Source organism: Plasmodium cynomolgi, chromosome 2, assembly GCF_000321355.1.
Source record: "Plasmodium cynomolgi strain B DNA, chromosome 2, whole genome shotgun sequence".
Lineage (NCBI taxonomy): Eukaryota > Apicomplexa > Aconoidasida > Haemosporida > Plasmodiidae > Plasmodium > Plasmodium cynomolgi.
The window spans coordinates 635,200-647,587 of NC_020395.1; the positions used below are offsets into that span (position 1 = coordinate 635,200).

At 42.7% G+C, this 12,388-nt stretch overlaps 4 protein-coding genes across 4 annotated transcripts; 3 read left to right on the plus strand and 1 right to left on the minus strand.

Annotated features, from left to right (window-relative positions):
- Positions 1-625: 625 nt before the first annotated feature.
- PCYB_022420 (mRNA decay protein) lies at positions 626-3,325 on the minus strand (the record flags this gene model as incomplete). Its single annotated transcript, XM_004220591.1, has 2 exons — positions 626-2,769; positions 2,806-3,325. 2 exons carry the CDS (start codon positions 3,323-3,325, stop codon positions 626-628), a joined length of 2,664 nt encoding a protein of 887 aa, XP_004220639.1.
- A 1,424-nt stretch (positions 3,326-4,749) lies between these two features.
- Positions 4,750-5,949, plus strand: PCYB_022430 (BRIX domain; the record flags this gene model as incomplete). Its single annotated transcript, XM_004220592.1, has 1 exon — positions 4,750-5,949. One exon carries the CDS (start codon positions 4,750-4,752, stop codon positions 5,947-5,949), a length of 1,200 nt encoding a protein of 399 aa, XP_004220640.1.
- Positions 5,950-7,655: 1,706 nt separating this feature from the next.
- PCYB_022440 (mRNA (N6-adenosine)-methyltransferase) lies at positions 7,656-8,549 on the plus strand (the record flags this gene model as incomplete). Its single annotated transcript, XM_004220593.1, has 1 exon — positions 7,656-8,549. A coding segment is annotated over one exon (894 nt), but the record flags the coding sequence as incomplete, so codon positions are not given.
- Positions 8,550-10,736: 2,187 nt separating this feature from the next.
- PCYB_022450 (hypothetical protein) lies at positions 10,737-12,295 on the plus strand. The gene is made up of 6 exons (XM_004220594.1): positions 10,737-10,932; positions 11,006-11,217; positions 11,424-11,490; positions 11,623-11,737; positions 11,921-12,024; positions 12,175-12,295. Exons 2-6 carry the CDS (start codon positions 11,052-11,054, stop codon positions 12,212-12,214), a joined length of 492 nt encoding a protein of 163 aa, XP_004220642.1. The 5' UTR covers positions 10,737-10,932; positions 11,006-11,051; the 3' UTR covers positions 12,215-12,295.
- Positions 12,296-12,388: the final 93 nt, after the last annotated feature.

Below are 12,388 nucleotides of genomic sequence, written 5' to 3' on the forward strand. Positions count from 1 at the left end.
GGGTACTTTCAGCTAACGCCTCTGCGCGGTGCGCCACCTGTCCGTATTGTGCGAATCGTTCTAACCGTGCGAACTGTGCGAAGCGCGCCCGCGCAGTCTCATTTGTACAGTTGACTATTTTTAATTAATTTGAAAAACATAAATGAGTGTTCACTTAAACAGTTATTAAAAAAAAAAAGTTTTATTGTTTGTGGCTTCGCTTGTGCTCACTAGCCCAGGCGCCGTACGCACGTACGTGAGCATTCCCGCACCATCACGGGTAACATTACTGCCGCGATGGAAAGACCGCAGGTCGGCATACGTGGAGGCCTATTTTTAAAGCGCACGTTGGAATGGAAAGCATCCAAGTTTATACTCCAATTTGACAGTTGCTGCCAAACGTTGCCTTGTTATGCGGTTAATGGGGTGTCACATGGGGTACGGCAATCCGTACGTGTGTGAAGCGCACATGTAAGGGGTAGTGGTGAAAATCACGATTATACGCTTCATACATCTACGGATTGCCCCACGCATATGAACAGGTATATCAATGCGTTTCAATATAACGCACAGCGGATGGGAGGAGAGAGTCCCAACCCGGACACCTATTCATTCAGCTGCAACTTGATGCGGAATTCCCTCCCCTTCAACGGATGGTCATATTTTCCATACCAGCACAGTTGTTCAGAAGGATGGACTTAAAAATATCGTCATCATTCATATTCTTCATGGTCTCTATATTATTATTCTGGACTTGTAATTCGTTTTCTATTTTCTGTCTCTCCTTTGGCTTCACCTTATCAATAATGATTATGCTGTAGTTGTCCTCTTTCTCCAAATATAAGCTGATGTCATTGTCGAAGGTGTGTTTTCTTAAGTCATATGCATTTACATAATCTCCTGGTTTTAAATGCCTAGCGTTACACGTTTTGGTGAGTATTGTGTTTCCCTCAGATTCGTCGTACAACTCGACGAATGCGTAGACTAGTTTGTCTAGCTTTACTTTTCTGGAGGAGGATTTGCAACTCTTTGAGTCTGCGATTGAGCCGTTTTCTTCGTTCACTTGGAAGAGGTCATCGGAGGAGACTTCCTCCACGGTGTTTGAGCTGATCGAATTTTTCGTTTTCCTCTTCAAGTTAACGTTTTTATCTTTGGCTCTGATCGACCGGTTTGACGCTCCCTTTTGGCGTCCATTCAGGGATGCATCATCCTCTTGCGCAGTGTCTCCAATGGAGTCATAACACCTGTCATTGGATGGGGCGGCACTGGTAGAGAAGGCACCACCTCTCCTCTCATTCTTGGAATACGGGTCGTTATCGATGTACTCCACGTTGAGTATTAGAAAAACTTTGGAGTCTGCCTTGCTCAGGAGGGGAAGGAAGGGGTGCTTGTTGTACCTCTCTTGAGATATATGAGCAGAGTTAGAAGAACAAAAAGGATTAATCAATATGATGAATATGGAAACGTGCAGGCAAAGGTAGAAGGAGCTCTTGATTCCATACTTGATGGATAAATCTTTCGGGAAAAAAATCAAATCGTATTTACATATGGGACAAATATCGATAGAAAAAGAGTATAAATAATTGTACGTGTTATTATTCGCATCGTGGTTTATCAAATGTTTCGAGTTTTTACATTTTGACATGGTCTTGCTTAATATGAAGTCGCAGAATTTAAGGGCATCTGTTCGTGACAAAAAATGGAAGTCTAAGCCATCCGGGTTGGACACTATGTTAATAATATTTTCGTTCATATTATATTTTAATAGTAAGCTTTCCAAAAACAGGAGTGTTTTTTTATGTTCAACTTTTTGCCTAACCGATACGCAAGTGTTGTATGTGTAGGGTGTATACGTCTTCTTGCAGTCATCACATTGGGTATATTTTATTACGTAATGTAAAATTAACTCCATCTCACTGATGAAATTGTTGATTAATTCTTCTTGTACGCTGAGGTGGATTTTGATTCTTTTGCTGTGCGGTTCTGTATATAAGAATTTTGCATCCAATATTTTTAGTTTTTTCAATTTATTCACTTTTTTTAAGCATAGGGCTAGTAATTCTTTGCTCTCCAATTCGCAATATACCCACCTGTTGTGCAGGTACCTCTTGCATTCGCGGCAGTAGTATATCAGGTAGGTGTCCTTATTTATGTTGACGCTACTACTTTCTACGTTTTGCAAAATGCAGTTGTTGCACATTTTGGATGCGTTCGCCTTTATGCTGTCTCCGCACAGGATGCACGCAATCAGCTGTATGTTGTCATTTTGTTGGTTCTCTGCGTAGTCCACGTTTTCGTAGTCCTTCCCGTTAGCTGAGGGGCGGTAATCATGGGGTGCATTCCCATTGGGGATATTCTCATTTGGTATCAGCCCAATTGGAGCTTCCCCATTTGGCCCGCCGTTTCCCCCTTTTCCAGCCACCTGCATGGAGTTCAGAATGTCGACGAAGGAAGACGCACGGAAATTATTTAGACTCTCGTTGTACGACTTTTCGAAGTCTGTGCGTTCCGTTTTAACTTCTATTTTGGCCTCCGTTTTAATTTTCGTTTCCGCTTTTTCCCCCCCTTCGCCGTTCTTTTTATTAGCAGCCATCTCGTCAGTCTCACCCCCCTCCAGTTGGTCCTTCAAAAACATGGAGTTCTGCTCATTCTTCGCGCACTCACGCTTGTCGAATTTAACATACGATGGCTCTTTCTCCTTGTCTTTGTATTCGTTCTCTTTGCTGCGCGAGGCGAACAGCTTGTGTTGATTTTCCTGGGGGGCGAACATCTTGTGCTGGGTCTCCTGTGCTGCGAAAAATTTGAACTGCGTGTGGAAGCGCCTACGCTGGTTGTCCTCGCTGGAGAAGAGCTTGTGCTCGTTTTCGTTGCATGAACTGCCGTTAGGGTTGTCTTTTTCTTTCCCCCAGCATTCGTCACCGTTTCGTTCACCGTCGCTGCTGCACTTGGCCCAACTGATTTTCACAAAGTCGTTCTCCTTGCGGTCGTTCTCCTTGCAGTCACTCTTCTGACCGTCACGCTTCTGGTCGTCACGTTGCTGGTCGTCACGTTGCTCATCGTCACGTTTCTGACCGTTACTGTGCTGACCGTTGCTGTGCTTCCCCTCGTCCGTGCCTGCGTGGTAAACATCCCCATTTTGGTGCCCCTCCAAAGAACCGCCATCCATTTTTACGTCTTCCTTTTTCGCATTTGCCCCATCCTCATCAAGTAGGAAACTGACTTTCTTTGTAACTTTTTTCTTCGGAATCGATTCGCTGGTGCTTTTCTCATTCGTCAAGGCTACCGTTTGTTCAGTTACTTCCTTTTCGCCATTCTGACAGGTTTCCTCCTTTTTTAAATTGCTCATTTTGCTCTTTTTTTTTTCTTTTTTGGAAAATCTATGTAGGTATTTATTCAAGGCGGGAAAAAAAGTGGCAAAAAAAAGGAATAATCTGCCAATGGGTTAAAAGGAACTTATTGCAGAGTAGAATATTCTACATGAGAATGTCCTTTCATAATGCCGTTTGTTCATTGCTGGTGTGGGAATGATTCCGCACTGTATTTTTTTCTTCCTCTAAAAATTGAGGGGTATATGTTCTCAAAAATATTTCAAAAATCGTCGTTCTTTTGGTATTTTGTTCTCGTATTATCTTTACACGTACAATTTGTACTTTTTCCGATTTATCGTTTATCCTTTTTTTTTTTTTTTTTTTTTTTTTTTTCCAACTTGTTGCCAGTTTTTTTGGATGGATTTTACCTCAATATGGTTTTTTCAAAATGGAAAGGCAAGATTTTCTCTGCGGGGTTGAAGGAAGAAAAATTAATTTCGGCGGTCGCGCATTACGTAGGAGCATTAAAAAGGCGTACGCTTTTCGTCCTGTTTGCTTCGACGGTTTTTGTGAGCCTTTCCAGAGTTACTTGTGGCTTCCGTTTTTTTTTTTTTCTTCTTGCAAAAAAGGGGGTATGCACAAATGTAGATGTTTACGCGTTTATATGTTTATGTACGCGCAGGAATGTTTTCCCTTTCTTCAATGAACTCATGCTGATGTTACCCCCTTTGTGGGCACTTCTTTTATTCCTCCACCGCGTCAGCAGAATTCTTCGGAAAGGCCATAGTGCGGGATTTGTGGGGGGACCGGGATATTCCTATACCGCATGCGGCGTCACATGATGTTAGCTCATGTATGCGTTGCATTTTGCCTTTTATGCCGCGATTGGCTCTACTTCCGTTTGCTTTTCCCTCACGTAGGAGTAGAAGCGTTTTATCTCCTCGGCGCTAATTGTAGCACTCTCGGGTAACCATCATGGAGTTTTTTTTTAATTGTACCAGTCCGTCAGTACGCAGGCAATAATACACTGCATTTGTAGCACTTTATGCTGTGGTTAAGCGTAATATTCATTGGGGGCAAAAAAATTACCTACCTTTGTATGGGGTTAGTTTTTTTAAAAAAAACGGCGCCATTTTGACATATGAACGGAGAAAAATTGAGGAAAAAAATTAAGGAAAAAAATTGAGGAGAAAAATATTTTCACGGAGAAGGATTAAGCATGCTGTTGAAGAATCACATTTTGTGTCAAATTGAAGGAACACAGCATTGTGCCGTTCGTCTGTTCGCCAAACTGGCACAATTTTCTACTTAAAAAAAAAAAAAGCAGAAAAGGGGATAATTAGTAATTCGCCTGTTGCATACATTTATTTACCCTTCCTTTTGGAGAAAACCCAAAAGAGCACTCATTTTTGTAAGCTCACATTTGAGGAATTATCAATCTGCCTTATCGTCAGCACATAAAATGAGTGAAGAGAGAGAAGAGGAGAGTAAAGAAGTAGTCCAGGTTGTTGAGGCGAAGGATGATGAGAAAGAATCATGTACGGCACTAAATGGCGACACAAGTGATACTAAGAAAAGGAAGGAGGGTGCAGAGGATTATGGGCAGGTCGTGGTGAAGAAGCGTGCCCTGCCTAGTGAGGACGCGAGTGCGCAGGTGAGTGCACAGGAGGATGGTGCCGTAGAGGTGCAAGTGGAGGAGGAAGAAGAAGAGAATGATGAGGTAGGTGAAGGAGAAGAAGATGATGAGGAGGAGGAGCAGGAGGATGAAGAAGAAGATGATGATGATGAGGAGGAGGATGATGATGACGAACGAGACGCGCTCGACGACGGCGCGGATGAAGACCCCTACATGCTCAAAGACGCGACGTACATCCAAAAGAACGAGCTCTGGCGAAACCGACAGAGAGTCCTGATCGTGAGGTCGCCGCTAAAAAAAAAGAACTGCAAATCGTTCGTCGAAAATTTAAAGCTGTTGCTGCCGCATCATAAGACGGAAAGCAAGTGGAACAAAAAGGACAAAAAAAGCGACCTATGCGACATAAGCTACAGCAGAAACTGCAATAACATTATCTTTTTTGATATAAAAAAAAAAAGATATTGCTTATGGATATGTAAAAATAAAACAGGACCTTCCTTATATTTTGAGATCTTGGATTATATCCCCCTGCACAGTTTACTCTTTTCGGGGAACTGCTTACTCTATTCAAGGCCGCTTTTAATTTTTAGTAAGCCATTTGAAGAATTGGATCACCTGAAATTAATCAAAGAGGTTTTCATTCAAGTGTTCGGGACACCCAATTACCATCCGCTAAGCAAACCCTTCTACGATCACTGCTACAGTTTTGTGCATGTGAATAATTTGATTTATTTTAGACATTACCAAATAATGCCCATAACTTTAGCAGATTCTAACAATGTTAATAAGCAGAAGTTGGTGGAAATTGGACCCAGATTTACTCTACATATTATTCGAATTTTTGAAGAGTGTTTCAAAGGGAGGGTTTTGTACGAAAATGTAAAGTACAAGAATTATGTTTCCCCGCAGCAGCTGCGGATGGAAAAGAATGTGCATAAGAAAATGAAGAATTTAAAGAAGAAGAAAAATATGTTTAAGAGGATGAAGTCTATCCGGACCCCAATTAAAATGGACATAGACTTTTAGGTTGGGGGAGGGCTGCACCTGGGTCTTCCACGAGAGGAGGCCCCTCCCCTGGACCTTTCCCGCCCGCGTTATCGTGAGTGGGCATTTCTGTTTGAATGTGAATATTTGGTTTAGTTTTTCCCACTTTGCATTGTCTGCTTTTTTACGCATTATTACGCGCTATTACATTTTTTTACGCCTTTCTACGCTGTCTTATACCAGTTTACACCCATTTGTGCTTTTTTTTTCGTTAAGGGGTCTGCGGCGTGAGTGCGTCGCCCATTGCGCACATACAGGGGAAGATACCCGCACCGGACATATGCGTGCCGTTTCTTCTTAAAAACCTTCTCATGAAAAAACGGAAGAGTTGTGGACGAAGAGAATGTCGTACATATGTTACGCGTGCCTCTGTAGACGCCCCCCTTTTTTCTTACCAACTTCAACCCCCCATAAAAAGTGACATGCGTGCACAGTAGCACATGCAGCATTGTAGATTTAAAAAAAAAAAAAAAAACACAATGCATATTGTGTTGTTTGCAACCTCGCTGCTTTATGTGAGTAGTGTTTAAAGGGATTGGTACTACATTCTCTTTTTCATTCCGACTGCTTTGGTAAAAATAAATAGGAAGGCGGATAAAATGCTATGAAAATTTTGAGTTTTTTTTTTTTTTTACCGTTAAGGGGGGTAGCCTTTTATGTGGCGAACTTGCCATGATGTTCCTTTTCATCGTAACAATGAATTTCTTCACGCTTTCCCATTTTTGTTTTCCCTTTGGTTGAAAAACGAATCAGTTTTTTTTTCCCCACAGTTGATGTTAAAATAGGAAAGCAACGCATAAGCATGTGTTAAAAGGATTTTTCTGCAAAATGACTTTTTTTTTTTTTTCCCATTTTTTTTTTTTTTTTTGCAAAAGGGGCGTTGGGAAAAAAAAAAAAAATGATCCATACATACGAATATACATACCAATGTGCACGGGGCGTGCGTAATAAAAGGGGGAAGGCGAAAAAACGTTAGAAGGGGAGCAGCCAAGGCAGAATACGTGACAACTTAAATTTCCTTCCCCAAAGAGGAAGAGTAAATATGGTGAGTGTATGAATATGAATAGCCCCCCCCCACGTTATGTACGCATGAACGTTTTTACGTACCTTCAGCGTACCTGCATATAACTGCTGGATGGGCAACGCTTAGAGGGCGCAGAGAAAGAACATCGAGAGCGCTTTCAAAGATAAAAAAAAAAAAAAAAAGCCCCAAAATGTCGTTGGCCAGGGAGAAATATCTGAAAAGGAAAAGAGAACTGCTTGGGAACATAAACATAATTGACAATAACTTAGGAGAAAAGAAGGAACCAAATTTGGAGGAAAGAAAAAGAGAAGGAAAAAATGAAGAGAATCCCTATGAACGTAAAAATGAGCAAACGTTAAGGAGAGATAGAGAGCACCGCGTGGAGGATGAGTGGGGGAACCAGGGAAGAAGGGGCCCCCCCGAGGGCAGCAGATCTGGCGGCCATAACGAGATAAGTCATAGGAAAAACGACCGGAGGCACCCGGATGATCGGGGGCACCACGTCGACCGCTCACACCACGTCGACCGCTCACACCACGCGGATCGCTCACACAACGCGGATCGCTCACACAACGCGGATCGCTCACACCACATGGACCGCTCACACCACATGGACCGCTCACACCACGCGGACCGCTCGCACCGCGGCGAACCTACGCTGCAGAGGAAGAAAGAACCCCTGCTGGACGGAAACCAAAGCAAACCGATTCTCACGAGGAATAAGGATAACCCCGTCTTCAGCAAAAGCAACACGCCCGATGACGCGCAGCAGTGGAGCATCCGCCCCCCCAAACTGGGGAGAGACTCCTCCAATGTGAGTCAAAGCGCACATAGCTTCCGCTCGGTGAATGAAAACACGTCTAACAAGGATGTAGAACCTACGAAACAGAGGGACAAAAAGGGAACCTCCCCCGTGAGTACCACCTCATACGAGTTACTAACCAATTTAAGTAACATAGAAATAAACGACAGCGCAACTTTGCTAATATACACGTGCAAGTTATTGCTACAAATGTGTGGGAAGGAAAATGAAAATAAAGTTAAGATGAACATGTCCCTCTCGTCGGTCGAAATATTGAGAGAAATAAAAAACAGAAATAGGAAAAATGTAAAGTTACTGAAAATAAATATTCTAAATGAGGTACTCACGCATATGTCTCTTAACAGAGGAGGTGGGGGGGATCAAGTTGGTACAAATACAAGTGATCCGAGTCTAGAAAAACATAAAGAAATAAAGCTAGAGGAGGCCTGTATAGATATAGAAAACGTGGGCATAAGCATCATAATAAAAGTTATCTACATAAAGAATGTGAAGAATTTACTCACGAAGTGTTTATTTCAACAGGGTAAGGGTAGCGCACGAGGGGGAGATGGAATAAGTGTAGGAAGAGGCACAAACAGGAGTGACAAGGGAAATATCGAGGATAAAAAAGGTGCGCGTGTGCTCGTAGGAGGTATGCATATCCCGTATGAGTATCGAACCACCGGGGGAACAGACGGCAGCGGGAGTAACACGTACAACTCGCTTCTGCAAGAAAATGAAAAAAAAAATTCTTAACCAAAATTATGCCATGGAGTATGAAGCAAAATATGGAGATAGTACCCAAGGCGGAAACAAATATAGTCAGAGTGACGATACCAAACATGTTAACAACAGTAGTGGGAGCAACAAAATAAACTATCTAGAAAATTTACTAAACGAACCAACGGCGAAGGAAAAGAAAATAAAACAGGAGAAGACTAACATCCTATCCATAATCGAAGCACCAACGGTGATAGAGGAAATGCGAATAAAAAAGTTTCAAAAAAAGACGACTCTGTAAAAATTATATGTCCTTATTTGACCAAAAAAGTATGCCAAAAGCACAACAAAGAATGCAACAAAGTTCATTTTAAAAAAATTATATCCGAGCATACAGACGTATCATTGGGAGACTGCTCCTATCTAGACACTTGCAGGCACATCGAAACGTGCAAATTTGTTCATTACGCGGTGGATAAAGATGACCAGGTAGTAGGTAGCCATCAAGAATGTGTGACCGAGAAGAAAGTGGACATATTTAGCATGACGGATAATACGTACGGACCGCAGTGGATACGATGCGATTTAAGAAACTTCGACTTGAGTATCTTTAACCAGTACGTTAGTGTCGTGATGGCAGACCCTCCGTGGGACATCCATATGGATTTACCCTACGGGACGATGACAGATAATGAAATGAAACTGTTACCTGTGCAGTTAATACAAGATGAAGGCATGATCTTTTTGTGGGTCACTGGTAGGGCAATGGAATTGGCAAGGGAGTGCCTACAAATATGGGGTTACAAAAGGGTGGAAGAAATTTTATGGGTTAAAACAAATCATTTGCAAAGAATTATAAGAACTGGTAGGACTGGTCACTGGCTGAATCACTCCAAGGAGCATTGCCTAGTTGGCATCAAAGGAAACCCCGTTGTTAACAGAAATATCGACTGCAATGTGATCGTGTCGGAGGTGAGAGAAACTTCTAGGAAGCCTGACGAAATTTACTCTCTAATAGAGCGAATGTGTCCTCAGAATTTAAAAATTGAGCTTTTCGGGCGGCCCCACAACATCAGGAGAAACTGGATCACCCTGGGGAACCAGCTGAACGGCGTGGTTTTGCACCACCCCCAGATTAAGGAGAGGTATAACAAGATAGCCCCGCAGTTCAACATGCCGCTCTGCGAGGAGTAACACGGAGGTGGTACGTGGCCAGTACTACATTTTTATGATGTAACTGCCACGTGGCTACCACACGACAAACACGTAGTCCATCTGAAGGAAGACCCATTTGGGGTGTCACCACGAGCTGGCAAACATTCGGAGCTCGGAATAGTGTGATGTGCTCACTGGGAACAAACTATGAAGGTGCTAACTTGGGGATTACTCAAAAGGGTAAGCGGTGAGGCGAACCGCTTAAAATTAAGGAGCGCTGGTATGTTGCTTCGCCCCCCTCCGTTAGCCATCATTTGCGCAGGCACAGTTGCGTTTGCCGTTGCCGTTGTGGTTGCCTTAGCAGTGGTTTGGCGTGGCCACGTCTGCGCGCACATGCGCAAGCGCGTATGTAGTTATGTACACCTATGTGCACATCGCATGTGACGTACTTTTATTTTTTTTTTGTGTGTACCATATTTTGTAACCGTCGAGTCCTCTCACAATTTCACCACTTCAATGATCAGCATTAAATTTTGTTGTCCCTTTTTTTTTTTTTTTGTAAAGAAAATTGTCCATATTTGAGGAATTGCGCGAATATTTATTTAAGCGCAAATATATGCCCACGTTTTTTCCGTTTTGAAATTAACCCTTTTGTTAGCATCATCTCATTTTAAAGTGAAAATTTTATAATTTATAATTTTACAATTTTTAAGGCCCAAAAAAGGGGAGTCCGCGCGATCCAATCCAGCCGAAAAGGTGAGCGTGCGTATGCATAATAAAGCAGTATGTCCCAAAAAATTGGTTTAAAAAAAACATAAAAAAGGAACGAACTTTTTTTTTTCTCCATCATTGTGTCATAGGAAGGTTCTTAGTTACCACTTGTTAGTTACCACTTCTTTGTGAAGGTAGAAAAATAGTTGGGGGGAAACGTCCCCAAATTTTTGCCTATTCAAAGCGCGAGCTGGTAGGTGTAGCCGTATGGAGGTCCTTCCCCATTGGGAAGTATTCAAATGGGTTACTCAGCTACACGCTCAAGTGCACAAACAGGAACATTCATAATTTGCATACGTATGCGTAACTTCTTTTCCGCTCTGCGAATCCTTCGCACATGGATAAAAAGTCGGCGGGGCCCTTTTCTTTCTCCCCAAGTATCCAATTAAATTTGACCGTGGCGACATAGATTCCTAAAAGAAGCGCAAATTGAGGGTAAGCCAAAATAGAACTTATGCCTTGTAGGAATTTCCCCCCAAATGAATACTACCCGCTATGTGTATGCTTATTCGTAAGAGGCAAAACTTATTTACCCACGACATACCGCATTGGTAAAGCCCTTCCAGTTGAGGATTCCCCAGGTGACAATTCAAACCAGCATGCAATCGTAAAATGAGGAAAATATGGACCCCCATAAGAAGAACAGAAGATCAGAAGGCGATAAAGAACAACTACGATGAAGAAACGAAGGAGAACTTTGAAAAATCGCTCCCAAAGGATTTTATAGAAAATAACAGGAACAACAGGATACCATACTTCGAAATTAAGGAAGCCACTTGTGAGTGAGCCTCGTGTGGTAGCACCACATAAAGTGGCTAACTTGCTTGCCGTTTAGCAGATACGCGGAGCTATGCCTGTAATGCGATGGTATTAGTATCACCGCATGCCTTTGTGCGTTCTTATGAACTTACCTGTTCATCTAAAACATATTGCATGTTCGTTTCCTCCTCCCTCCCCCCTTTTTTTTTTTTCTTAACCCTGTAGTGATCGAGCAGAAGGAAAAGAAGGAAGCTCAGAAAATATTGGCCCTGGAGTTACGAGACAAGTGCAGGTAAAAATGGACATTCAGTTGATGGGTTAAGAGGGCCCCGCAAGAATAGCTATGTGTGCATGCTTATGTAGACGATGTGATCTTCGATCTCCTGAATCGAAGTGCTCACTTTTCACTTGACTCCTCTCGTAGGGCCGAAATTGATGACTACGTGGAGTGCACAGTAGGAAGGGTGTGGACAATTCTGCGATGCAAAGACATGATGGTTAAAATGAGGAAGTGCTTGAAGAAGTATGAAAATCTCGAGGTATGTGAAAGGGAACGCAAATGGCGAAAAGTGGAAAAAAAAATACCTCTGCATAATGGAAAAGAAGTGCCTTCCGCAAAATGGAAGAAAAATGCCAACCGCAAATTTTACGGGCACACCTCGCGCACGTATCTGCATGTGCACGTGATCACATTTGCACATCCCCATCTTTACCCCCCTTAGTATGTGAAGTTCCGGGAACGGCAAATTATCGAGGAGCGGAAGAGAAACGGAACGAGTCTACACAGATCGGATGAACGGGCCAGATACAACAGATTTGTTTACACGTGAGGAGAAAAAGGGAGACCCCAAATGAGGAGGGTGCCACACATGCGTGTGCATTTATACGCTCTCATACTCGTGTGCCCCCTCCCGATGACGCGAAATGTGTGGCTATTCCATTTTTCCAAAATGGCATCCTTTTTTCGATTTTGTAGGGATAAAGAAAAGGGCTGGGTTCCAGAAAGGCAATATTGAAGGTTCTCCACGGAGGGTCATGCAACCTTTTTTTTTTTGCGCAGATTTGTTAGAACATACTGGAGAAAGCTTGAGTCTCTCACACGGGTGTGTGTCTCTTCGCAGTTTTGCGGAAAATTTGGGGAAAAAAAAAAAAAAAAACGTAGGTGGCATAACTGCAATCGAAAGGAGCCA